The sequence below is a fragment of the Callorhinus ursinus genome, unplaced genomic scaffold (genome assembly GCF_003265705.2).
Source record: "Callorhinus ursinus isolate GAN/ISIS: 27379988/994484 unplaced genomic scaffold, GSC_fseal_2.0 scaffold102, whole genome shotgun sequence".
Taxonomy (NCBI): Eukaryota; Metazoa; Chordata; class Mammalia; order Carnivora; family Otariidae; genus Callorhinus; species Callorhinus ursinus.
The window spans coordinates 1,037,613-1,065,424 of record NW_027397164.1 but is presented as its reverse complement, the minus strand read 5'-3'; the positions used below and the strand labels follow the sequence as shown (position 1 = coordinate 1,065,424).

The 27,812-nt window shown below is 47.6% G+C and overlaps 1 protein-coding gene across 4 annotated transcripts in view; it reads right to left on the bottom strand.

Moving 5' to 3' along the window:
- Nucleotides 1–27,500, bottom strand: part of DBF4B (DBF4B-CDC7 kinase regulatory subunit) — a 31,529-nt gene extending 4,029 nt beyond the window's left edge. The window contains exons 1-11 of one of the 4 annotated variants that reach the window (XM_073889129.1): nucleotides 27,319–27,500; nucleotides 26,770–26,835; nucleotides 15,444–15,598; nucleotides 10,351–10,536; nucleotides 9,692–9,742; nucleotides 8,851–8,938; nucleotides 7,184–7,326; nucleotides 6,476–6,496; nucleotides 5,532–5,565; nucleotides 4,011–4,056; nucleotides 1,666–1,782 (exon numbers count right to left, since the gene is read on the bottom strand). In XM_073889129.1, coding sequence (XP_073745230.1) covers nucleotides 1,666–1,782; nucleotides 4,011–4,056; nucleotides 5,532–5,565; nucleotides 6,476–6,496; nucleotides 7,184–7,326; nucleotides 8,851–8,938; nucleotides 9,692–9,742; nucleotides 10,351–10,536; nucleotides 15,444–15,598; nucleotides 26,770–26,803 — 875 coding nt within the window. In that variant the 5' untranslated portion in view covers nucleotides 26,804–26,835; nucleotides 27,319–27,500. Of the gene's footprint in view, nucleotides 1–1,665; nucleotides 1,783–4,010; nucleotides 4,057–5,531; nucleotides 5,566–6,475; nucleotides 6,497–7,183; nucleotides 7,327–8,850; nucleotides 8,939–9,691; nucleotides 9,743–10,350; nucleotides 10,537–15,443; nucleotides 15,599–26,769; nucleotides 26,836–26,987; nucleotides 27,098–27,290 lie in introns of those variants that run through there. The other 3 variants (XM_073889131.1, XM_073889128.1, XM_073889132.1) reach the window with 3 other exon arrangements.
- Nucleotides 27,501–27,812: the final 312 nt, after the last annotated feature.

Below are 27,812 nucleotides of genomic sequence, written 5' to 3'. Positions count from 1 at the left end.
GAGAAGCAGACTTCCCGTGGAGCAGGGGACCCGACATGGGGCTTGATCCCAGGACCCAGAGATCATGACTTGAGTCAAAGGCAGATGCTTAACCATCTGAGCCACCCAGGTACCCCCAGACTTTTCATTTTAAATCCTCTGTAACTCTTGCACCAAAAACTAATGATGTAACATATGGTGATTAACATAACAATAAAAAAATTTAATAAATCCTCTGTAACTCTTGGGACACCTGAGTGGCTCAGTGGGTCGAGTGTCTGCCTTTGGCTCAGGTCATGATCCCAGGGTCCTGCGATCGAGTCCCGCATTGGGCTCCTTGCTAGGCGGGGAGTCTGCTTCTCCCTCTGCCTATAGCTCCCCCTGCCTTGTGCTCTCTGACAAATAAATAAAAATCTAAAAAAACAAAAAAAAACAAAAACAAAACAAAAAGCCCCAGAAAACCCCCCTCTGTAACTCTTTGATTTGGAACCAAAATATAATAATTTTTATTTTTTTCTTATTTTTTTTAAAGATTTTATTTATTTATTTGAGAGAGAGAGAGAATGAGAGATAGAGAGCACAAGAGGGAAGAGGGTCAGAGGGAGAAGCAGACTCCCTGCTGAAGCCCGATGTGGGACTCGATCCCGGGACTCCAGGATCATGACCTGAGCTGAAGGCAGTCGCTTAACCAACTGAGCCACCCAGGCGCCCAAAATATAATTTTTAAATGAAAAAAAAAAAATTAAACATTTCCTCTCACAGATTTTCTCCATGCCCCCTCAACCAATTTTGCCCCCCGACCCTGGGCCACTCTTTCCCTATGTTCCTCCCATGCAGACACCAACGCTTCACCATCTTTCCCTCACCACCTCTGCTCCTCTGTAATCTGCAGCCATCCCAGGCCTGGCACCGCCTCCACCTCCTGGAAAGGTATGCAGGGCACCAGGCTGTCACTTCGGCTTGCTCATGCTCTCTGTCCGCTGGGGAGACCCACAGGCCCTCCTTGGCCCTGGGAACTCTCATGCTGGGAGTCTGCCTGTCCTGGTCTCCTGGTCTGTGGACTAACCCTGTGACGCAGAGGTTAGAAGAAGGTCCAAGAAGGCATCTGTCCGTCTCCCAAACCACATCCCTTCTGCATTCTGCTCGGGGAAGGTTCAAATTCTCACCCACAGAAAGGAGGAACAACCCTACAAGCCCACATGCCTACAAGCCACTCTGGGCCACACAATGCGGCAGGTCCCTGGATTCCTTGCCCCCTAAGTTATTCCTGATGTTTAGCCCCAGAGGCCTCCAACTCTGACGTGCATAAAGGTCACCTGGGGAGCCGCTCACAAGAATGCAGTTTTGGGGGTTCCATCATCAGAGACTGTGGTTCTGTATGTGGGGTCTGAGAACCTGCATTTTTAATGGGAGCCGAGGGCACTCTGATGAAGATGGAGTGTAGATCTGAGTTTCAGAAACCAGCCTATTGCCCTCTGGACACAAGTCAAATTACTTAGTAGAGATGGAGAACACCAAGTAAAACGGATGAAGACTCCTAGTATCTCTCTTCTCTGGGCGAAGTTCCCAGAACAGACTTTGCCTCAGGAGCGAACACATGGCCATTCCCAAATGGGACCAGCAGGCTCCCTGGGGGAAGGGCCCTGCCTGCTGCTGGCCCTTGGTACTCAGACCAGCAACACCCACCTGGTATGATGCGAGCTGCCTGGGGTCATCGCGGCCTCAAAGGGACTTGCATCTTTGGGTCCCAGAAAAGAAACTTCAGGAAAGGACTTAAATTGATGGTGGAAGGGACGAAACTTCCTGAAACACAGAGAACTTCCATTTTGAATACCGTGGGGGGCAGGGAGAGAGGAAGGGAGGCCTGCCCAACCCCCCAGAATCCCAGTCCTGATAAAGTGGCCTCTCCCCCACACAACTCTTCAGTTCTAAAACCAAACCTTCCCCAGCCTTCCTGGTGAGACTGATATGCTCTTCCGGCTACTCATCAAGCCCGTTTACCCTCCCTGCCTCGTCTGAGCAAAGCGGAACATGTGGTATTAGCCCATTTGACAGAAGAGGAAATGAAGCCCAAAATGTTCTGTGACTTGCCCAAGGGCTCACGACTGGTAAGTGGTCGAGACCAGGCAACAGGCCAAATCTCCCGACTCCTGATCCATCTTTCCACTTTGCTTCCTGACCCTGACCACCTCTGAGGTCTCTAGCCTGGCAGACCTAAATGGAGGAATGTTTAGACAAGAACAGTGGCTTTCCTATTCTGCAAAGAGGAACGTCTTTGCTCTGGGCTGCTCCTCAGTACCACCCGAGAGGAGGTATTCTGAATGGAAGAGAGCAGCACAGTGAAGGTTCTGGATAGTCAGACCTATACTGAATGGTTCTGGTGGCTTGCCTCAAGTTGCTCATATTCAAGAGACTTCCAGAGCCAGGCGTGGTGACCTGGGGACCCCGAGCAAAGCCTGCTGCTGTAGCCGGGAGGCATGCCATGTTTGGCTGCAGCAGCCCGTGCTCAAGGGGGGAGTGAGGGCCATGAGTCTATGGGGGCATGGGGAAGGGGCACGGTGAGAGCCCTGTGGCCTCGGGGTGGATTAATACATGCTTCTTGGGCCCTTAGGGAGAGGGAGGTGCCCTTCACAGCCCCGGTACCTCACTTTCTTCTCTTCAATGGTCTGTTTCTGCCCAGAAGACTGCACAGTTGAGGTTGGTAAGGTTATGGGGCTTCAAGAGAGCACGTAAACAAAAGCATAAGAAAGCTTGTCTCCACTCTTGCCTATGCTGCCAGGGGCGCCCCAACACGTGTCCACCCCCCCATAAGTGACGTGTGCCGGCCACATGCAGTGCGACACTGGGGCACTGGCGTGTGTACGAGCCATGACCACTGTGTTTAACTGGTAGTGAAGGGCTGGGGGAGAGGACATGCACCCCCCTCATCCCACTGGAACTGGAGAAGAGAGTACCTATTATCTCCCTGCGTCCCCTCCACTCATTTCTGGGCCACCAAAGCCAACTCTCTCCTGTGTTCAGGCGCCAAGAAGGAAACCTAGGTCCACCTGGAGGGTAAGCAGGCATGCCAGGCTTCCGGCACTGGGCCTTTTAGCTGCCCTGCCTCAGGCTAAAGGACCCAGAAAGCTCTGGTCCCAGGAGTCTCTGCTGGGTTCACATAGGCTTTTTCTTTAAAAACAAAACAAAACCCAAACCCAAAAGCAGCTTTTAATTTTGAGGTCATTACAGACTCACAGGTTTTTGAACTAGTCCTTATTGAAGAGTCAGTGATAACCAAGGTGACTGACAGCTCATAGGTTATCACCCATGTGCCCCTCCTGCTCTAGAAAGAAGGGGCCCTACTGGGGGACAGACAGGCCAGAGTGGGGAGGACACCAGGCAGGACAGGCAGGACACCTGGATTCTGGCCTTGGGCTGAGCTTCATTGGCAACATGGCTGTATGCAAGTCCCTTAATTTCTCTGACCTCAGTTTCCCCACTAGGAAAAGGATGGGCTCTCCTCATGCCAGTCTTTCCCACGCCCTCACGAGATAACATGTGTCAGAAAAGCATTTTGCATAGCCAAACAGAAAGGCTTCTGGTACAAGACGGTTGGACAAGGGAATCGCCAACACCAGCCCGAGCACCCTGGCTTCAGCCAAGATGACAGTACTAGCGCCGTCTGGGGCCAGCACAGACTTGGTAGTGAGGGTCAGTGTGCGCCCAGGGGGAAAGGACGAGCAATGAGCCTGGGTGGGACATGGGCGCTCTGAAAAGCAGAGCATTAAAAGGAGGTAATGCACACACAGGGTCACTAACCTCTGACTCATGACCAAGAGGAGGGCCAACTATGCAATGCCACCTTCAGAGGCTCCTCCTGGTCTGTGGGAGACTTCTCCATGACAGGGGGAGAGAGCGGCTTCTGGGGAAGACGAAGGTGGAGGGCTGAGGGGCTCCATGACCCTCACATCAGCTTGGGGCCCCTGAGTGCCTGTCCTCCGTGCAGGCCTGGTGGGGCTTAGGGGAGAGAGAGGGGGCCCCCCACCACTCACCTGCTCTCATCTTCGATTTTGAGGAACGGTGCCTTCAGCCTGGCCACTGGAAAGGAAACGCGCACACATGAGCCATCTGTCAGCTCCGGTGCAGGGCCCGCACCACACGCACAGGAAACGCTCAGAGAGGCGAGGCTCTGCCAAGGTCTAAGAGCCACGCAGAACCAGAGCCCATGCCACCCCAAGTGCGCCTTTCCGTTTGGCTGAGGTCAGGCACCCACCCCCATCTCCTCTGGCCTCTACCCAGGGTGAGAGAGGGAGGTCCCCTACTGGGGAGAGGCCACAGGGTGTTGTCCACCCCACAGCAGGACACAGGACCCTGCCGTGTGTGGGTTCTGGAGGCTGTCAGTCGAGGGTTAGAAACCTGCCCACAGGGCAGAACTCAGGCCCAGTTCGTTTCTGCTAAATGCCTTAGGTCCTTCCCTGACCTTCCCTCCTGCTGTCTCAGAATCCCGAGGGGCCTGAGAACACTCCCAGGCGGAACACTCCAGGAGGATCCTGGGTTTTTTGCGGGAAAGCAGGGAGGAAGAGAGCTGAAGAGTGTTTACGGATCATAGCAGGAGGGCAGTTAAAAAAAATATCAAAGGTGAAATCTGGATCCTGGATAACAGGGCAAAGGGCTGCTGGGAAGACGAATTTGCTCAGTTAATCAAGAAACTCATCCTCTATGAGCTAGTTATTCACACAGTTTGCAAAATCTCTTAGGTATTAAGAACCATTTCTACTTCCCACAGAAGGCCTGTCAGAAGGGCAGCCAAGGCAGGCTGGGAGCCTGGGCAGCCCCAGCAGCCCCTGGACATCCCCCCCACAACCACCCTGCCCCCGGAGGCTGGCGCCTCCCCGCTCAGACCCGCTCACGGCTCCGCCAGCGCCCAAGCAAAAAGCAGCCTCGCTCCTCGCAAGGCATCAGCCCCCATTAATTACTTTTTGGGGGCGATTTCTTGTCTTTCTAATTAACTGAGACAGTGATTAAAACCAATTCCCCCACAGATTTCCTTGAATTTTGAACACGAGAGGTGCCAAGTGACTTTTCTTAGCTCCTGCTTGTGCAAGAATAAATGCCACTTAAAGAGCGTCTTTGGGAGAAACATCCAGGGGGAGAAACTCTCTTGCAGTCCAAGAGGGGCCGGGAGCCGGGCTGTCAATCTGCCGCTTTGTCAGTTTCGGGGAGTCTGGCATTTGGGAGAGTGGTAGGCAGCTGTCACACTGCCCACCCCAAACTGCTCCTGAATCACAGGAAAAGGAAGGCGAACTTCACTCAGTGCCCAGGAAGTGGCAGCGGCCGCATGGGCTCTTGGCACAAAGTTAAAGCTCCAGCCGGGCAGCTCTGGGCTTGCTCACGGATACCCTCCTCCCGCCCTCTCGTCTCCAAAGCTCAGGCCCTGCAAACACAACGGGGCAACACAACCTGGACTCGCTTCCTGCCACAGAAAAGCGAGCAGATGCTGCCACAGAGGGAGCCGTGGGGAAGCGTTTAGGAGGGAGGGACTGCAATTAGATGAGCAGAGCTACCACACTGACCTTTCCGCATTCTTGACTCTGCTGGACACGTTCCCTAAATGGAAAGGGAAAATAGGTTAAGGATGCGAGGGAGCTAGAGGGTCGAGGAAGCAGGCCTGGGGAGGGGAGTCGCTGAGTCTGCCCCACTTTGCTTCCTGCGGTCGGCTGGGCCCTGAGCAAGGGCAGACCCGACACAATGGCTCCCTCTGCCTCCCCAGGGACATGATGGGTGGTGAGCCCTGTGCGCACATCTCAGTGGCGGCTGACTTTGTGGAGGGAACGCAGGGCACAGTGAAGAGCAAGAGCTCCAGGGCCCCCAGGCCTGGGTGCAGGCTGGCGCTGTGCCACCCAGGGTTTTAAGTGGCACCCACCTGCCTCGCCGATGTGGCCACGATGTACAGACAAATGCAAAGGGAGGAGGTAACAGACCTGACGCAGAGCAGGTGCCCAGGCACCTTGCATTTTCTAGGCACTGCTGCCGTTTCAGGTCAGCTTACAGGACAAGCGTGAAGAACACGCCTCTCGCTTTCCTGTGCCCTGTGTTATGTGTACTTGGACCCCGTTGGTCAAAACCAATGTTTAGGTCAAGGTCAAACAAAGCTAGTATTACAAACTAAATGGAAAAAAATAAGAAATCAGGTAGAGTTCGGGGAGGGGGCGTGACAGAGATCCAGGGGGTCCATGACTATTTGTACCCCTGGGCCCACAGAGGTTCTGGATTCTCCTCCAGGCCACACTTCCAGGGCCAACATGACCCAAAGAAGCTTTCCCTATCTCCTTGCATATCAGCAGACTGCATCCAGAACTCACTCTGGAAGACCCCTAAGTATCTACAAAATAGATTAAGTGAACAAAGCAAAGTAAAAATACCGTACATTTGCGTAAAAGGGAGGAACTTCTGACCCATCTGCTCATATAAGCATGGACCCTGGGAGGGTACCTGAGAAACTGTTCATACCGCTTACCTCAGGGAGGGGGCTTGGTGGCTGGGGAAGAGAAGTTGCAGGGGAGAGAGACTTTCATTGTACAGCCTTTTGAATGGTGAACAATGCAAATCTAGTTAGCAGCAGCAGAACCCCAAAGGCTCCCAGAGCAGAGGGTACGGAGCAAGGGGGCGCTGAAGCAGGGGGCTCCATCTGGTAGAGCGGTTCGCTCCCATGGTTGGTCCTGCTCCTGGGTGCCAGGCCCTCAGTGGACCTGGAAGGCTTAATCCTTCCTTAGATTCAGGCTGGGTGAAGACACTGTGGCTTGAAAAATCAGCCTGGGCTCTCTTGATGTGTGGTACACACAGTTCTAACTCCAGCAAAGGAAGGAAAAGCCAAGTAAGAATTTGGAAGGTGACAGCTCTTTTAAACCGCAACATCCCCTGCCCCCACTGATGCAATCTGCAGGCTCATTCCTGGGCCAAGAGCTGTCCCAGAACGGCAGCCTGGCCAGCAGGCTGTGAACACTGCTGTTTTATCTAGGCCAGGACTACCCACAGGCAGTCCACAGCCCAGGCCACGGTGCATGCCTCAGTGGACCATGGGAGATTTGCAGGTAGCACAGGAGGAGAGGACAGGGCAATGAGAGGCTGTGGACATCAGGGCCATGCTGACGACGGAGAGGCTGCACTCCTCGTACTTTTTCCAGGATGGACAAGAAGATATGGCTCGCCTGGGAAGGGGATTTACCGAAGTTGTCACAGACTTCACCACTGCAGACTGTCCATTTCCCTTCAGTTCAGCAGGACGACCCACCTCTGGCTTCTTCTTTGGCCCTTGTTTCTTCACACACAGAGCATCAAGAGACAGCTGCTGCACGTGCATCAGCATTTCTGTGGAGGAAACAGAGGGCTGTGGCCAAAGGCTCCCACCCCTCCTCTCCCCAGCACGGCCCCTTCCTGGGGCTGGGGGCTCAACTTCTCGCAGGCCTGGCCCACTGGATCACACCAGCCTCGCCTGCCACCTTCTGGCTATGTGTCACCTCTGCACCTGCTGATAATAAAGAAAGGGCTGGGTCCTCTATCCCTGGAGAAGTACCTAAGCTGGCTTCACGCTATTTTGTGGCACTGAGTACAACTCTCAAACAGGAGCTGCCTTACGGCTCACAAGGGCTTTATGGTACCACTGAAGAGCTGCTCCCAAGGGGGGACACCAGCCATGTGATTTACTCAGACGCAGTCGTAGATGCAAGGCCCAGCAGGAGCTTCCCTAATACACAGGAAGGCAGGAAATTAGACCATATCAGAAATGGCTGATTTTCCAGTGATGACGGAGCCTCCCACATCCCAGACCAGGACCTTCCTGAGCACAGTTCTCAAATGCCCTGGCAGATCTCGGGCTGGATCTGGATCAGCCCCCTACAATGTTATTAGGAGAAAACCCTAGACTCAGAGTGGAGCTGGGTATGAGGGCCAGTTACTGCCGCCAATTCAGGACAGCTATTCTAATGTAAATTTATGACAACCTGCAAATAGGTGGTTACAGCGTGAGACAACCCTACATAAAAGAAAAGAACATGAAAAAAAAATTTTTTTAAAGATTTTATTTTTGGGGCACCTGGCTGGCTTGGTCAGTGGAGCATGCGACTCTTGATCTTGGAGTTGTAAGTTCAAGCCCCACACTGGGTGCAGAGATTTCTTAAAATAAAATCTTTTATTATTTTTTATTTTATTTTATTTTTTTAAAGACTTTATTTATTTGAGAGAGAGAGAGAGAGAGCATGAGAAGGGGGAACGGCAGAGGGAGAGGGAGAAACAGGCTCCCTGTTGAGCAGGGAGCCCAAAGAGGGCCTCGATCCCAGGACCCTGAGATCATGACCTGAGCCGAAGGCAGACGCCTAACCAACTGAGCCACCCAGGAGCCCCTATTTTTATTTACTTCTTTTTAAAGATTTTATTTTAGGAGTGCCTGGGTGGCTCAGCCGTTAAGCATCTGCCTTCGGCTCAGGTCATGATCCCAGGGTCCTGGGATCGAGCCCCACATCGGGCTCCCTGCCCAGTGGGGAAGTCTGCCTCTCCATCTGCCTCTCTCCCCCGCTCATGCTCTCTCTTACTCTCTCTCTCAAATAAATAAAAATAATAATAAAAAGAAAAAGAAAAAAGATTTGGGGCACCTGGGTGGATTTCTGTGCTTGTGAAATGATCACGTAGCGCAGATAAAGCTGTGCCTCCCAGTATCTGCACCTTGCTGTCACTACTGCTGGTCCACACCCCCCACCTTTGTGGGTCAACACAGTGAGTGAGCGCATTTGGTTTTCAGCTAGCTTACACTGGCTGACGTCCCTCTAAGAGCGGATGCTCCCAGTCAGTCGTCAAGTCCCCCCCACCCCGCACAGAAGCCCTGGGCAGAAACGGTACCGTCCACGTGCAGGATCCTCACTCCCCAGGCGCGGGCACTGGTCAGGAGACTGCTGCTTCTCCCGCCACCTCCCCTGCTGCCGCTCTCCTGGAAAAATGACGTAGTCAGGCAGGAGCGAGAGACCCCCCCCCCAAAGCCTGACGGGCTCCGGGTCACCCCACAAAGAGACGTCGTGGAAGGGTCTACCCCAGGCCCCCCCGAAGACTCTGTTCTCGCCAGAGGGGCAGACCGTTGCTTTAGCCACTTATGATCAGGAAGCAAGAGGCTTCTCAGAGAGCCGTCTGTCAGGAGGGCCTCTGTGAGCCAAGCTCTCAGCACACAGCAAGTGCCCAACAGACAGCAGCGACAGTTGCCGTCCTCAAGCAGGAAGCCGTGCCTGCCTCAGGCTGTCCCTGCCCCACCACCGCAGGGCAGCAACACCACCTTCCCACACTGCAGCCATGTCACTTGACCCGCTTCTCTCACAAGATCACCTTAACTCCTCCTCCCGCTACTTAACTTTAATGGCTCTGGATCTCGCAGCTACTTAAAAAAGATGTGCTAAGTCTGGCTTATGTGCAGCACAGACACGTCCCCCAGCATCCCTCCAAGGTGCTCTTGCTAGCTCTGGAGATGGAAGGATCGGGAAGTCAAATCCAGGCTCTACCACTGCCACCCTGGGGGAACTCTGGACAAATTGCTTCACTTCTCTGAGCTCTACTTCCTCATTCGTAAGGAAATAAGGACGATCCCTCTCACAGTTATGCATTTTGTGGCAGAACTCCAGAAGACCCTCGGGAGAAAGGTTACGTCCCCCCTACCCTCCCCCCATGCCAGAGGTGCCCGCCTCCTTCGGCTCACCTGGTTTCTGATGGCCTTCTGCAATAGCTCCTTGCCTCTGCTCCTAGGCACCTGATAGGAAGAGAAGAACCCTGAGGTGCGCTCTGCAGCCTACCTGTGCACTGAAAGTTCCACACAGGCGCCGGTGAGGTCTTAGAGTCCTGTCTCTCGGAGCGCTGGGAGCAGTGACAGCTGAGGAGCAGCAGAATGAGAGCCTAGAGAACTTTTTGGAGTAAAGGTAAAGCCACACACAATTCCGGGTCGCCCACAGGCAGCTGCAGCTTGGACCCAGGTGGAGAAGGGCGTTCTGAATTTACCCAAGGTCAAAGTGTCGCCAGTGTTCTAAGATCTCTCTCTAAGAGTCTCCACACCCCCAGCAGAGAAGCCTGGGCCAATTTCAACAAGTAGTCCCTGGTTTACAGAGGACCTTCCTATTGTTTTTGAACCTCTCACACAGAAGCCCCATAAAAAGCGAACTGTATCACAGAAAGGATAGCATGAGGGTAACGAGTTGCTGAGGTTTTTAGAGCCAGAGCTATGATAAAATATTTTCAGTCCCTGAATTCAAATGAGAGATTAAATTAAACCAGATGAAACTAAAGCCGGAGACCGCCCACAAGGGCTGAGGCTTCCTTCCTTCGTTCAGAGAACACACCTTTCCTACCCAATGAGGCTCTTACCGAGTCTGCAGGCTTCTGCGAAGGCCTGGTGTGGCCGCCCTTCGGATGGGCCACGGACGGCGTCTGTCCTCTGACCTTGCTGGGGCTGGGGCAGCCTCTGGGGCTTGTCCCCCTGCTCTCTGCTTTCGCCTCCCTGCGGCTGGACACGATGTAACTTACTTCTTTGCTCAGAAAACCCTCAATTACCTGAAACCAGATCACAGAGGTGGCTGAAAACCAAAATGCAGATGTAGAATCATCAATTTTGAGAGGTTGGGGAAGGAAATTTTGGCTGCTACAAGTTTCAGAATCAATGTCTTTAAATAGACCAAATGCAGTTCTGTACCGAGCCCCTAAGAAGACATCATCCTGAAACACAATAGAGTTTATATATATATATATATATATGTATATATAAAATACAGGTTTTTGTCTCCAGAACTGCTGCTCCTGACCCAGCATCAGAAGGCCACAGGCTTTGTTATTTGACCATTTTGAGTCTGCACAGAGCAAGAGCACACTGACGGCGCCTGACAGGATTAGGACTAGCTTAGTTAGGGGCACCTGGGTGGCTCAGTCGGTTAAGCTCAAGTCATGATCCCAGGATCCTAGGATCGAGTCTCACATCGGGCTCCCTGCTCAGCGGGCAGCCTGCTTCTACATCTCCCGCTCCCCCTGCTTGTACCCTCTCTCTCTTAAATAAATAAAATCCTAAAAAAAAAAAAAAAAAAAAGTGCACCTGGGTGGCTCAGTCGGTTAAGTGTCTGCTTTTGGCTCAGGTCATGAACCCAGGATCCTGGGACTGAGTCCCACATCGGGCTCCTTGCTCAGCGGGGAGTCTGCTTCTCTCTCTACCCCTCCTCCCTGCTCCTGATCTCTCATATATATAAATAAAATCTTTTAAAAAAAATTAAAAAGAGGGCGCCTGGATGGCTTAGTCGTTAAACATCTGCCTTCAGCTCAGGTTATGATCCCAGGGTCCTGGCATCAAGCCCCACATCTGGCTCCTTGCTCAGCGGGAAGCCTGCTTCTCCCTCTCCCACTCCCCCTACTTGTGTTCCCTCTCTTGCTGTGTCTCTCCCTGTCAAATAAATAAATAAAATCTTAAAAAAAATAAAAATTTTAAAATTTTTTAAAAAATTAGAAAGAATAGCTTAGTTACGCTATGGCTTTCCTGTGAAGACACACTGGGGCGTTCAGACACTGCACCTGTGATCTTGACCACACTCCAAAAGGAGCAAAAATATGAAACAAGAAAGGGTCTGGCCACTACTCAGCTGCACAGGTGTCTGCTCATCCTATCTGTAAGCTCCTCACAGGCACTGAGAGGGTCTGACTCATCTTTGTATCCCAAGGGCCCAACGTGGTACCTGAGACACAAGGGTATTTAAGCCATGTGTGGGGGCAGTAGAAAAGAGGGATGTAAGCAGGGGTGAGGTGGTGGATGCTTCATGATCCACTCTGTAGGGGAAAAGCCCTGCTTTGTAGCATGTGCCAATTTCTGGGAGGTAAATGCTCCCACTGTGGCTGATTTCAAGCTACCGACATGATGTTACTGAATGTGGAACTGGAAGGAGATGCTAACAGTTAGCTCTACCTCCAGCACACCACTAAAAATAAGGCTCGATGATGGTCCTCTCGAAAGGGTGACTGGATGGGAAACTTGGCACTGAACTTAAGAAAACAACAACAACAACAAATGTTTAGGTTCCTCAAAAAGCTCAACAGGGTCTACCACACCACCTGGCAATTCTGCTTCTAGGTATGCACCCCCAAGGAACTGGAAGCAGGGACTTGACCAGATGCTTGTACACCCATGTTCAGTGCAGCATTATTTATAGCAGCCAAAAAGCAGAAATAATCCAGGCGACCGACAGATGAATGGGTGAGCAAAATGTGATGTATACATTCAGGGAAACACGGTTCAGCCGGGACATGAAGTTCTGACACAGGCTACAACATGGATGAGCCTGGGAACGATTATGCTAAGTGAGATAAGCCACACACAAAAGAACGATTATTCGAGATTCCACTGATAGGAGGTCTCTTGAATAGGCAAGTTCAGAGAGACAGAAAGTAGCTGTGAGTGGCAGGGGCTGCAGAGAAGGGAAGTGGGAAGTTCTTGCTTACTGGTTACAGACGGTCCGTGTGGGGTGATAAAAACTGGGGAAATGGTGGTGAAGGTCGCCCGGGCACGTGCATGTAATTCACGCTGAGAACCGTACACTTGCCAATGATTAAAATGGCCCACTTTATGCTATATACATTTTACCACAATTAAAAAGAACCTCTAAAGGTGTGGCTTGGATGAGTGACTCTACCTTCTGTAACATGTGGCCAAAACAGACGTTAGAGGGTGGGAGGAGGGCAAGGGTTTTCCTGTGTAAACGCGGTTGATGGTTTCAGGGCCGCACAGTCCTCCCATCCCCAGTACACCTACTCCCATCGGGAGGCAGAGCCCACTTTTTCATCGCCTTGAATCAGACTCCTTTTGAACAATAGTGAAAGGTGTTGTAGAGCCTAAGCCTCAAGAGGCCTTGTAGCTTCTCCTTTCACCTTGGAAAGCTACATGAGACCGCCACGTAGACAGGCTGGTTCAGTTTCCTGTATTTACATATGATATTATACATTCCTACAACATATGTAAGAAGCTTCTCAAACGAACATGAGAAGCCATATAGAGGCAGCCAGCACCAACTATCAGATGTGTAAGTGAGGCCAACTTTGGTCCTTCCAGCCCAGCTGACCCTCCACCCAAATGCAGCTGCAGGGGTGAGTCCCGATGACACCAGCAGAGAAACCGCCCAGCCAATCCACAGTGTCATGAGAAATACAAATTTTTTTCTATCATGTCCATGGCTATTAAGGAAACCAGTTTTGTTTTGTTTAAAACTGTATTTATTTATTTGAGAGAGAGAGTGAGAGAGCGCTTTCACGCAAGCAGGTGGTGGGAGGGCAGGGGCAGAGGGAGAGAGAGAGAATCTTAAGCAGGCTCCATGTCCAGCATGGAGCACAACACAAGGCTTGATCTCAGTTGTGAGATCGAGGCCCGTGTCGGGTTCCCCACTCAGCTGCGAGTCAGCTTCTCTCCCTCTCCTTCTGCCCCTCCCCTGGCTCATGCTTATGCACGTGCGCTCTCTCTCTAAAATAATGAATCTTAAAAAAGAGAGAGAGAGAGAGATTTGGATGCTCGACCAACTAAGCCACCCAGGCGTCTCAATAACTTGTTTTATGCTCCAGTTCTAGGGTGGTTTTTTACACAGTAAAGGCTAAATGACAGAACAGACTAAAAGTTCAAAAGGTAATTTGGGGCCAGTTTGGGTGTATAATCATCATTTGGTACATTCTCCACTGCTGAGTTTCCATATCCCTGAGCTTCTGTTCCTTTGACAATCCTCTGCATTCCAAGCTTATTCAAGTCATTTCCCCAGCTGCCCGCCTCTTTGGGGCCAAACACTATCATCCTATTTTCTAAACACCGCTTACTAAGAGTACTACATGACACCCATGCCTTACAAATATTTTAAAGGACTCAAGCACGGCAAATGCTTTTTATCCAAAGTTTTTTTTACCAGTGTTATTTGAAAGAGCTAAAATTTAGAAATAATCTCAATGTCCATAGGGTAACAATTAAGTAAACTAATAATCCACTCAAAAATATTATATTCTCATTACAAATAATGTATATGAGGGACAATAAAGATAGAAAAGTGCTAATGCTTTAAGATAGTGGGCAAAAAGCTGGTAATCAAACATGTATTCATGATCACATAGCTACACAGAAAACGAGCATAAAAAATAAAGGAATGGGGCACCTGGGTAGCTCTGTTGGTTCAGCGTCTGACTCTTCATTTCACCTCAGGTCATGAGCTCAGTGTTGGGAGATAGAGCCCAGTGTGGTGCTCTGCACTGGGCATGGGGTCTGCTTAAGATTCTCTCTCTCCCTCACCCTATCTCCCACCCCACTCTAAAAATATAAAAAATAAAAAAATAAAAATAAAATTTTAAAAAGGGAAAAAGAATAGAGACAGAAGTAGATGAATGTTTACCCAGGTTGGGGGTGTTGAGGAAAAATTGGGAGTGACTGACAATGGGGAGGGCTTCTTTTCTGGGGTGATGAAAATGTTCTAAAATTGACTGTGTATTCACATAGCTTACATATCTCTGTGAATACACTAAAAGCCATTAAAAAAAACCCATTTTATTGGGGCACCTGGGTGGCTCAGCCGTTTGGCGTCTGCCTTCGGCTCAGGTCATGGTCCCAGGGTCCTGGGACCAAGCCCCACATCAGGTTCCTTGCTCGGCAGGGAAGCCTGCTTCTCCCTCTCCCACTCCCCCTGCTTGTGTTCCCTCTCTCGCTGTCTCTCTCTGTCAAAAAATAAATAAAAATCTTTAAAAAAAAAGAAACAAACCATTTTATTTATTTGAGAGATAAAGAGAGAGAGCACAGAGGGAGGGGGATAGGGAGAAGCAGACTCCCTGCTGAGTGGGAGCCTGATGCGGGGCTCGATCCCAGGACCCTGAGATCATGATCGAGCCGAAGGCAGCTGCTTAACCAACTGAGCCACCCAGGTACCTCTCATTAAAAACCATTGAGTTGTACACTTTAAATGCGTGAACTGTATGGTATATGAATTACATCTCAATAAAGCTGTGAAAGAGAGAAAAGAATCCAGAAGAAAATATATCAAAATGATGGTTTTCACTTGGCACAGTTCCACATTCTACAAAATTCCTAAAATGAACAGATAATATTTTTTCTAACTGGGAAAAATTTTAACTTTATTTTACTTTTAAAATTTTTTTATTTATTTGAAAGACAGTGAGAGCAAGACAGATCACAGAGGGAGAGGGAGAAGCAGACTTGCCGCTGAGCAGGGAGCCTGATGTGGGGCTCGATCTCAGGACCCTGAGATCACGACCCGAGCCAAAGGCAGACGCTCAACCAACTGAGCCACCCAGGCGTCCCTAACTTTATTTTAAAAAGGGTGGCTTTGGAAAATGTAGCTGTCCCACTGAAAATACCTGGAAATCACAGACAGAATCCCTCTCCAGCTCGTGCCCTATAACTCACAAAGGCACATGACATCACGGGTTGGAGGCAGGTTACATACCCCACCGAACTGCTGGATGGCCCCCGTCAAAAACTGGAGACTTTTGCCGGCAGGCAGATCCAGATAAAAGGACTTTCCAGAGAAGGGCTGCCTCCCAGCATCTGGTGAGCTCTTCTGGCATTTTTCCAGACAACTGGAAACTCCCAGCTGAGTCCCTAGAAAGGAAGGAGAAAAGGAACAAAGTGAGAAGCATGGGCTAAGAGAGTCCTGCGAGCCAAGCGATGCTCATCAACAGCCTCTGCGTGGTGTGCCCCAGGTAGGCCCTGGGCACATAAAGATGAATCTGAGACTAGCATTCCCGCCCTCACGAAGCTCAGATGTGGAGAAACCAGAACCCTCGTACGTGGATGGTGGGAATGTAAAATGGTGCAGCCACTTGCGGAAACAGTTCGGTAGTTTTTCAAAATGCTAAACATTAAGTTAACACATGATCCTGCAATTCCGCTCCTAGGCATGTACCCTGAAGAAATGAAAGAGTATGTCCAGATAAAAACTTATATAGCACAGTTCATTTAGCCAATAGGAAATAATTCACATGTAAATAAAACGGTAAGTGGAATGTGGTATATCCATTCAATGTAATTTTATTGGGCAATAAAAAAAATTGAGCCACCAACACTGGCCACAACTAGGATGCTGAACCTCAAACACATGCTCACTTAGAAAAGCCAGATACAAAAGACCACATATGACTGCATTTATATGAAATGTCCAGAAAAGGAAAATATAGAGAGACAGAAATTAGATCAGTGATCCCTTAAAGGCTGAGGGTGGGAGGAATAAGGAGTGACTGAAAATGGGCATGAGGTTCTTTTCGGGGTGATGAAAATATTCTAAAATTAGCCTGGTGTGTTAGCTGCATAACTCTGTAAATTAACAAAAAATCACCGAAAGCATACACTTACAACAAATGAATTTTATAGTACGTAAATTATATCTCAATAAAGCTAAAAAGAAACCCCTCAAACCCTCAGCAAATATAATCTTGAGAATTGTGCATTTCATTGAATATAAATTTTACATTAAAAGGAAAAAACTATAAACAAATATGGAATTCTGGTCAATGAAATGCATACTGAACTATTTAGAGGGAAAGGTACTACTGTCTATAAATTACTTGAAATGTATCAAAAATAAAATGGATAGGGGCGCCTGGGTGGCTCAGTCATTAAGCGTCTGTGTTTGGCTCAGGTCATGATCCCAGGGTCCTGGGATCAAGCCCCACACTAGACTCCCTGCTCGGTGGGAAGCCTGCTTCTCCCTCTCCCATTCCCCCTGCTTGTATTCCCTCTCTTGCTGTGTCTCTTTCTGTCAAATAAATAAATAAAATCTTAAAATAAATAAATAAATAAATAAATAAAATGGATTAAAAATTGATCAGGATAAAATAAGTATATTAAAACATCAATGATAAAACTAAATGGTGTGTCTACATGCTTGGTGTGGAATTCTTTTGACTTTGTTGCAGGGTTGAAAACTTTCACAATAAAGTGTTAAAACTTGAAGAGATAAAAAAGGATTCAAGAGAATGTGACAAACACTGAAGACAGGCAAAGAAGTCTAACATACAGATAATAAGAGTTCTTTTTTTTTTTAAGATTTTATTTATTTGACAGAGAGAGACACAGCGAGAGAGGGAACACAAGCAGGGGGATTGGGAGAGGGAGAAGCAGGTCCCCCGCCGAGCAGGGAGCCCGATGCGGGGCTCGATCCCAGGACACGGGGATCATGACCTGAGCCGAAGGCAGACGCTCAATGACTGAGTCACCCAGGCACCCCAATAAGAGTTCTTAAACACAAAAAAATAAAACAAAAAATCCCCAGAATACTAAAAAGCATAACTAAAGAAAACTTCCCTGAAATAAAAAAATATATTTGAAACTAACAAATTCAAAGAGTTTGTCACATACTTGGAAAATTGGACCCGGAACAGTCAATACCAAGAGAGTAAAACTGAATTTTATTTTTTTTTAAAGACTTTATTTATTATTTATTTGACAGAGAGAGAGAGAGAGAGAGAGAGAGAGAGAGAGAGACAGCGAGCATGAGCAGGGGGAGGGGGAGAGGGAGAAGCAGACACCCTGCTAAGCAGGGACCCCCCGATGTGGGACTGGATCCCAGGACCCTGGGATCATAACCTGAGCCGAAGGCAATTAACCGACTGAACTACCCAGGCACCCCTGGATCAGATATTTTTATAAATCTTTTTTTTTTTTTTTTTTTTAGATTTTATTTATTTATTTGACACAGACAGAGACAGCGAGAGCAGGAACACAAGCAGGGGGAGTGGGAGAGGGAGAAGCAGGCTTCCTGCTGAGCAGGGAGCCCGTTGCAGGGCTCGATCCCAGGAGCCTGGAATCATGACCCAAGCCAAAGGCAGTTGCCTAACGACTGAGCTACCCAGGCACCCCTATTTTTATAAATCTTCTAAAACTCTTTGATTCCACGAATTCCTGCATCACTGCTATCTACTGCCCTGTCAGTCTCTCAGTTGGACCTGCTCAGTTAAACCCTGCTTGCCCTTGTAAGATGGTGTTTTTCTTATTCTGAGTTCCAGATAGACTTATTGTCTGTCCTCGTGGTATTTTCAGCTTCATATTCTTGTTTATTCCTTCAGGGTGAACCTCTGGACTCCCCATTAGACTGGGAATTATTTAGGGAAGAGATTTTGACTTATGTATCAGTATCATTCCCATAAAACCAGAGCCTGCTCTCCTGTCCTCAGCCAGCGCCTGACCTTCAGGCACTTAACTTCTGGCCCCCTAAACCTCCCTCTTCCTGAAAGTCCTAGGTACAGAGCCAGAAAATACTGGAAAGTCAGCTTAGCATTTTACAGAGAAGACTTCTGTGGTGAGTCCCTGCCTCTGCTCCTTACTAGCTGTGTAACACTGGGCAAATCACAATCTCTCTTAGTGTCTCCAAATCTCTCTCTCTTCACTTCTGAAATAGCGATAACAATTAGTACCCATCTCCCTTGGACAGTCCATACGGAGTAAATCAAATACTGCAAATTGTGTCAGGTAATGGTATTGGGGGGGATATTCAAATACTTAACCTGCACCAATCACTCTGTATGGAGACTGGCCAGAAATATCTGATTTAGCCATACGAGGAATACCCGCTGAATGTCAGCCTGGGGCATTATTCTAACTGTAGCCATTCTGGATCCCTCCCCAGTGCCAACTTCTCCAGAAGGCTGGCTTTTCTTTTCTTTCTTTTTTTACTGAAGTATAAATAACAGACAACACTGTTACTAGTTTCAGGTGTACAACCTAATTCCATACTTATATAGAGAGCTCTCTCAGAACTAGTCCTTTAGACTCCTAAACAAGATGATAAACACACAAGGCCCAGACTTTCTCCACAGAAACGAATCCTAGGGAAGCCATGGAAGTGAGGAGAGGTGAGACGGATGCCAGACCTGGACACTGGGGGCCGGGGGCAGCAAGCCCGGAGCAGAAGGGTGCCAGGATGACAGACTGGGGGGTGCTTTCTACTTATGCTGTATGGGTCACATTGGGGCAGTGCCTGAGCCCAGCTCAGGGTGAATACGCACATGTGTAGGAGAAGGGGACCGTGAGCTGGCTGGCATCTGAATGAACCTCCCTGCCGACCCTCTATCCGTCTGGTGAGTTAGGTAATTACAACTCAAGGAGACAGCTCTTGACAACGAATAGCACAAGGCACGGTGTGTGAACTGGAAGGGCACAGACTTGCTGCAAACAGGGAGTGACTGAGCCCATGTTGGAACCAGGGGCTCTCCGCCTAGGGGTCGTTTTTCTCTACTGTCCCACCCTCAGTCCCAACACTCAGTGGAAGGGCAGATGACAGGGTCGAGGCTTTTGCATCTGCGTCCCAGAAGTACGTTACCCATCGGAGTGGCTGTCTCCAGGGGACATGGGCTTATAAGGAAATATGAGGCAACTAAAGAAAGCAAGTACTATAAAAGATGTTTTCTCTGGTACAGGTTATCTGTCATAAGTAATGGATCAGACAGAGAAAAGAATTTTATTTTTTTATTTTTTATTTTTTAAAGATTTTATTTATTTATTTGAGAGAGAGAGAGAATGAGAGATAGAAAGCACGAGAAGGAAGAGGGTCAGAGGGAGAAGCAGACTCCCTGCTGAGCAGGGAGCCCGATGCGGGACTCGATCCCGGGACTCCAGGATCATGACCTGAGCCAAAGGCAGTCGCTTAACCAACTGAGCCACCCAGGCGCCCCCAGAGAAAAGAATTTTAAAGTATAATAAATCACCTCAAAAAAGGGAGAATACTGGAGGGTGGGGGGATGGGTTAGCCCGGTGATGGGTATTAAGGAGGGCACGTCTTGCATGGAGCACTGGGTGTTATACGCAAACAATGAATCATGGAACACTACATCACAAACTAAAGATATAATGAATGGTGACTAACATAACATAGTAAAAAAAAAAGGGAGAATACTGGAAATATAAAACAGGAACAGCAGGTAAAGAATTGGAGATAAATGACATGAAAAATACAATACTTAAAAAAACCCTCATATAATAAAAAGATAAATAATCCAACTAAAAATGAGCAATGAGGGGCACCAGCTGGCTCAGTTGGTGGACAGTGCAGCTCTTGATCTCAAGGTCATGAATTCAAGCCCCATGTTGGGCATGTGCCTACTTAAAATAAAAAATACATTAATTTAAAAAAAGGGTGGGGCATTTGGGTGGTGCAGTTAGGTTAAGCATCCTACTCTTGACTTCGGCTCAGGTCATGACCTTGGGGTTGTGACATGGAGCCCCAAAACTGGCTGGACATGGAGCCTGCTTAAGATTCACTCTCCCTCTGTCCCACCATCCCTGAACCCCTTGACTGTTTTTGAAATGTTTGTGTTAAGTCTGAAATTATTATTATTATTATTATTATTAAATATTTATTTATTTGAGAAAGGGAGAGTGAGCGGGGTGGTGGCAGGAGAGAATCTCAAGCAGGCTCCCCAGTAAGTGTGGGGCCTGATGTGGGGCTCGATCTTATGACCCTGAAATCATGACCTGAGCCGAAACCAAGAGTCAGACGCTCAACCCACTGAGCCACCCAGACGCCCCAGTCTGAAATTATTTTAAAGTGAAGAATGAAAAAGAAAAAACCCAAACCCTCAATAGGTGAGTTAAATCTTGCAACATAGTGTGAGTTGGAGGCTCAGGTGAAGGAACGCTTCCAGAAGGCATCAGGAAGAGATAAAGCAGTGGACAAGCGAGACATTAAGGCAGAGGACAGAAACAGCAATGGGAGCAACATCACAGAGGGGCTGCAAAGGGAAAGAAAAAAAGAATACAGAGAAGAAAATATTTGAAGAAATAATGGTGCGGGTTTCTGAATGCATGTGGAGGGTGAATACAAGAACTTCTGTTCTCTCCCCAAATGCCGCTAAAACGACAGAGAAAGAATAAAAATGGACAAAGACACTGGCAAGAAGATGACAATAGGCAAGAGGGAGGCCACTGAATTGTGGAAGCTGGAAAGCACATGGGTGAGTGGAAAGCAGGCAGGAGCCAGAGAAAGTGGCATCTGAAGCCAGCAAGAAGCAAGCTGGAGCTGAAAGGCCCGCACCTGGAGGGACCAGAGAGAGAAGGCTAGAGTGCAAGACTGGCTGAGAGGGGCACCTGGGGGGCTCAGTCATTAAGTGTCTGCCTTCGGCTCAGGTCATGGTCCCAGGGTCCTGGGATCGAGCCCCGCACCGGACTCCCTGCTCGGCGGGAAGCCTGCTTCTCCCTCTCCCACTCCCCCTGCTTGTGTTCCCTCTCTCGCTGTTTCTCTCTCTGTCAAATAAATGGAATAAAAAAAAAAAAATCTTAAAAAAAAAAAAGAAGAAGACAGGGGCTGAGAAAGAGGCTATCAGAAAGCCTTTACAAGGAACGGATAGCAGGGCACCCAGAACCCTCTCCCACCCCAGCAGCAGACTCCAGCAAAGGTTCTTCGCCGGGGGAGATTTTGGTGGAAACATTTTTGGTGGTCACAAGTGGGTGGGGGTGTGCTTCTAGCCAGTAGAAGCCAGGAATGCAGCTTCACATCTTACAGGGCACAGGATAACCCCCTACAACAGAATTATCTGACCCTAAATGTCAATAGCGCTGAGTATAAAAGTTCCCTGGACTAGAGGAAATGGGGCACAGGTGAGAGCAGGGATAAGCCCCAGTGAAAACACAGAAGATTAAGAGGATATCTACATACTGAACCATGAGACCTGTAAACCTCTTCCCCTATGGAGCTCCCAGAATGCTGACCACCAATACTTATAACCCCCAGTGTGATAGTAGTAGGAGATGTGGCCCTTGGAAGGTAGTTAGGTTTAGGTGAGATCATGAGGTAGAGTGTCCCCCCCCCGGCCCAGCGCTAAGGGGGCTGGTGTCCTTATAAGAAGAGAGACCAGAGCTTTCACTCTCTCCATCCATGAGTACATAAAGAAGAGGTCATGTGAACACATAGCGAGATGGTAGCCATGTGCAAGGCAGGAAGAGAGCCCTCACCAAGAACTGAATCTACTGGCACCTTGGACCACCAGTCTCCAGTAATAGGAGAAATAAATGTCTGTTGTTTAAGCCGCTCAGTCTATGATGTTTTGTTATGGGAGCCTGAGCTATAAGACACCCGTCAAAATTGCCAGGTTCCAGCCTGATTACCTACAATCAAGTCTACCGCTGACAACCCCTTCCAATTGGCATTTTACTGCCTTGCTTTTAAATATAAATGGGTAATCAAAGATCATCAGATATTTAAAGAAAGCTTCTAAAAAAGAAGAAGATGGGGCGCCTGGGTGGCTCAGTCAGTTAAGCGTTTGCCTTGCCTTCGGCTCAGGTCATGATCCTAGGGTCCTGGGATCGAGCCCCACATCGGGCTCCCTGCTCAGCGGGAAGCCTGCTTCTCCCTCTCCCACTTCCCCTGCTTGTGTTCCCTCTCTGTCAAATAAATAAAATCTTAAAAAAAAGAAGAAGAAAAATGAAAGCTTTTAACAAGAAATCTGACTACCAAACAAATGGAAAAAAGACCTTAGAGGAAACAGAGACAATACAGGAAAGCAGAAGAAAACAGAACAAAGAAATACCACAAATATTTCAGAGAGATAAAGGAATGCACTGCCTTCCATAAACACATAGACAACTATAAAAAAGGAAACCACAAAGAAGAAAAACCTTTTAGGAACTGAGAAATCTTAGAGAAATAAATTTCATATAATGATTGGAAGTTAAGTTGAAGAAATCCTCCAGAGAAGAGAACAAAAGACAAACAGGTGGAAAGTGGGAGAGAAAGACAGGAAAACCAAAGAATCAGTCCATAAGATCCAATATCTGAACAATACAAAGTTCCAGAAATAGAAAAGAAAGAAAATGGAGGGGATGAATCTTACAGAAATAACGCTAACAACTTCCGGGACGAAAGAAAATGAGTTTCCAGATTGAAAGTCTCCACCAAGTGCCAGCTCCACGAATGAAAAAAGTCCCACATCAGGGCACACTGTCAAGAAATTTCAGGACATTAAGGAGAAAGAGGATTTTGGCTTCATTTCAGGCCATATGGGAGACCAGTAACTTAAAAGCCTTCCTAATACAAAATATCTAAAAATACTGGCTAAAATATAAACACCAAACCCATCTAACTGCTAAGTTCACAAAATAAATAAATAAGAGGACTCCACAAATGTCCTGAATGATGAGAAAACAGAACCACAGTGGTGAAAGCTAATGCTGACTGCCCTGAGGGAGTCTGTGGGCTTAAAAGAAAAGGGTTTGGGATTGATGAGTCAGATGGGCCCAGGAGATAAGGTTTTATACCTGCCTAAAGGGGGGAGTTAGAATTGAGAAATCCTGCATGAATCTAGGAGAAAAGGTAAATCAGAAAATAATCTACCCACTGAAAGAGACAAAAGGGGAATACTGTCTATATTAGCCTGGGCTCTGCATGACAAAAGTCTTCTCTGAGAACTCATAACCATAGGCCTCCCAAGAATTTGGAATTCAAATTCACATTACTTATGTGGTCTAAGAACCCATTACCACCACCATCACAGAAATTAAAGTAAAAAATAATTCCAGCTCATAACATCTTTGGCATACTTTAAATAACCAAATGCAAAGCAATTCTAGAGGTTGACAGCTTAGCTCAGGGTTCCAAGAATTTCCTCAGAAATAGCATCATCAAACATTAACTCACCCTCCGACATTATAAAACACATGAAGGAAACAAACCACTGTGGGTCAGAATCATTAGAAATAAGAGACAGCAAAATTAGATCCCCAGGAACTTCAAATAGAATGATCAGATATAGACTACAAAATAATTACTTAAATTATTAAATGCTTTATTTCACTAAAATCAGTATTTAAAATAAATGTCAACTTAGAATTTTATATCTGACTGAACAATTATTCAAGAGCAAGGGCAAAATAAAGGCATCTTTCTTTCTTTTTTTCCTTTTTTTTTGAGGGCAGGGGAGGGATCCAGGGAGAGGGAGTGAATCCTAAGCAGGATCCATACACAGCATGGAGCCAGACACTGGGCTCAATCCCACAATCATGAGATCATGACCTCAGCTGAAACCAAGAGTCAAGAATCTAATGCTTAACCGACTAAGCCACCCATTTTTCAACAAAGAACACTGAAGGCATTTTTCAAACAAAGAAAACCCATTTATCCCCAACCACTTCCTACTAAAGGACTTCGCAGAGGTGTACTTTGGGATGAAGGAAGCTAGACCCAGAAGGACTGAAATGTCAAAAATTTGGCAAAAATATGTATAAATCTAAACAATCACTGACTGTATAAAACAACAATAACAATGACTAATTTGGAAGTAAAAAAAAAAAGACAGACAATAATCATATTGTTGCTAGATGGGGGCAGGGGTGGTTCAGAGACAGGCCAGTCTAGGTGCTTATTGTGTTCAGGAGGAAGGTAGAAATATTTACAGCATCAGACTTTGCCATAGTATACTGGAAGCTACAAGAAGTGGAAAGTGGTTGAATCACTATATTGTACACTATATTGTACATTTGAAACTAATATAACACTGGATGTTAATTATATTGGAATTAAAAATTAAAACAAAACGATTTGTACACTTAATAAAAGTGGAATATGTCTTCAAAATTCTGGGGAAAAATGATCTTTAGCTGAACTATCATTCAAATGTAAAGTAGAATAAAGAATTGTCAGGGCGCCTGGGTGGCTCAGTGGGTTAAGTGTTTGCCTTCAGCTCAGGTCAAGATCTCAGGGTCCTGGGATCGAGCCACACATCAGGCTCCCTGGTCACTGGTCAGCAGGGAGCCTGCTTCTTCTTCTCCCTCTGCCCCTGCCCCCCCCACCCCCCACCACTCATGCTCTCTCTCCCTCTCTCAAATAAATAAAATCTAAAAAAAAAAAAAGTAAAGAATTATCAGACCTGGAGGTCTTGAAAAATTTATCTGTCATGTACCCTTTCTCAGGAAGCTATATTAGAAGTTGTGCTCTACCAAAATGAGGAAGTAAATGAAGAGAGAAGAAAATAGGAATTTGGAATGTAGGGGATCCTACCCAGGAAAAAAGCAAAGGGAAATCCATAGAATGATGAAGGGAGATTCTAGGATGAAATCAGTGCAACAAGCCTACACATAGCTGGACCACACTGAAGACTAGGACAAATGGTTTCAGAAGGTATGTCTTCCAGACAAAGAAGAAACTGATGGATTCTTTGATGAGCTTGAAGGTATTGAGGGAAGGTTTATAATTCTGGTAGAATATGGACATGAATTGGTGATCATTCATAGAAAATGAAGCATATTTCCTACTTTGCTACATGGGTCATCTGTAAATAACCATAATAATGATAATGCAAATAAATAAATGACCAATCAAAAATGACTAATATAGGGGCGCTGGGGTGGCTCAGTGGGTTGATCTCAGCCCAGGTCTATCTGAGGGCCATGAGTTTGGGCCCATGTTGGGCTCTACTCTGGGCGTAGAGCCTACTTAAAAAAAAAAAAACAAACCAAAACTTCATATACACTGGGAGGAGAGAAGAGGAGGAAAATTGTGTGTGTGTGTGCGCGCGCGCGCGCGTGCTGCAGGTTTTAAGTGGGGAAACAGAAAAAATATTTTCCATGCTAGGAAGTCAATAGATATAACTTAAGTTGAAAACAACAAAAGCAGTATGAGCATGCTATTTAGAAATAAGTAGGTAAATACTAGAAGAAATAGTGAAAACAACTGTAAACAGTGGCACCCTCGGGAGTGGCAATCAGGAGGAACAACTCCAACTCTAGGTGTGTGAGAGAGAGAGAGGCCAGGGGAGACCTGGCCTCCTTTTAAAATTATGTAACCGTAAAACTGTAATAAATAAATTAAACCCTCTAAAATTCACATAGTCATACTACAGTGAATTTTAAGAACAAATATAAAGAGAATCATCTAAAATGTTCTAATGAAAAAAGCAGGTCACTTACAAAGGAACAAGAATCAGACCAACATCAATTATCAACAGGCTCTACTTTTTGCAGGAAGAAAATACCATTTTTCACTGTGCTGAAGGAAAAGAACTTTGACTCAAGAATTTTAACACAACGGTGAAATCAAGATATTCTCAGGCATACAAGCCTCAGAAAGTTTATCCCATAAAGTCCCCTTTTGAAAACATTCTTGGAGAAAAGTTCTCCAGCAAAGGAAGAGTAGGTAACCTAGTAAAGTGTATTACCGGTTCAAAGGCAACAACCAAAGCCTGTTATCTGTAACAATCCAAAACTAAAACTAGAAGATACTGAAAGAAGTGGGAGGAGGAGAGGGGCGCCTGGGTGGCTCAGTCATTAGGCGTCTGCCTTCGGCTCAGGTCATGATCCCAGGGTCCTGGGATCGAGCCCCGCATCGGGCTCCCTGCTCAGCGGGAAGCCTGCCTCTCCCTCTCCCACTCCCCCTGCTTGTGTTCCCTTTCTCTATCTCTCTCTCTGTCAAGTAAATGAATAAAATCTTAAAGAAAAAAAGAAGAAGTGGGAGGGGGAATATTGAGGGAAGTCAGCATGTGCTGAAATACTTATCTATTTCGGTGAGTTTATGGTAAAAATAGCCATGAATGTGGGCTTAATAAGGTACTCTATCCTGACTCCCCATCTGCTAATCTTGTTCATAATATCAGACTGAAAGCTCTTATTTGACATTTAACATGAATTCCTAAATGATTTCATGACATCCCACCATATACACACACTCAAAACCACTAAGAAATTAGAAAACCCCAATAGCGCTAACATTTCTCGACCTTTCCATCCCAAGTGACTCTGGTGCAGGAGTAGCAACTTCGACCTCGCATCCCTAGTTCTGACCTGTTACCTACCTAGGTCCGAAGCCCGGAGCCTACTCTCCGCCATAGAACTCTGCAGCTCAGAGAATCTGCCGTCGCCTGAGAAAGGACAAAACAGCAGGACCACCTTCATTAGCCTTCGACCTTCTATCATCCCCTCCCCCCCCCGCCTCCCAATTCCCGCACGATCCCCCGCGCGGCTCCCGGGTACAGCCAGCCTCAACTCCATCCCAATCCACATCCCATCTCACCTCCCGCGCCTCCTTCAAGGTTCTTGTCCCTCGGTCCCACAGCCCCCACTAGGACTCTGCGCCCTCAACTTCCACGGCTTCTTGGCCACCCTTGTACATTTCAATTCCCGTGCCCCCCTCCAGGTTCTTGTCCCCTCAGTCCCTCCACCCCCTTGAGACCTCGGCCTCCTCAATTCCTGGGAGCCCTTCCCGGCCCCTCTACCCTCCTCAGCTCCTGCACCTATCTGCTCCCCAGTTCTCGCGCACCTTCCCCAGCCCTTAGCCTCTCTACACTCTCACGACCCCTTCCGCCTACCTTCTTACCCCATCTTCCCCTTCCCGGCATCCGTACCCTTGCCTGGCTCCCTCCTCAAGTTCTCGGCTCCTTCTCGGCCTCCGTACTCCTTCCTCAAGGCCTCCGCGTTATATTCGCGGGCTCCATGAGCGATTTCAGACGTCCGAGCGCCGACGGAAACTCCACGAGTACATTATCAGTCTCCAGGCGCCCTCGGCCGCGGCTTCGGTTTAAATTTCCTGTCGGCTCCGCCCCCTAAAAGAGCGTAATAGCTTTGAGGGTCTGCCCTACGGTGGCCCTGCGAGGTCAATGTTAACTCAGCAAATCTTTCTTTACCCCTTCCTTTTTATTTCCGCTTTCTCCATCCGTCTCTTCATTTCTTGGCTTGTCATTGGGTGGAGATACCCTGCGCCTTAATAGACGGGAAGTTGGGGACTAGTGGTAGCCTAGTCTTAGTGATTCTTCACACTGAGCAGGTTGGAAATTCCTGGGAGTTAGATAATAAATAACAAAACAAGCCTATCACTTATAGAGCATTGACAATTTACCAA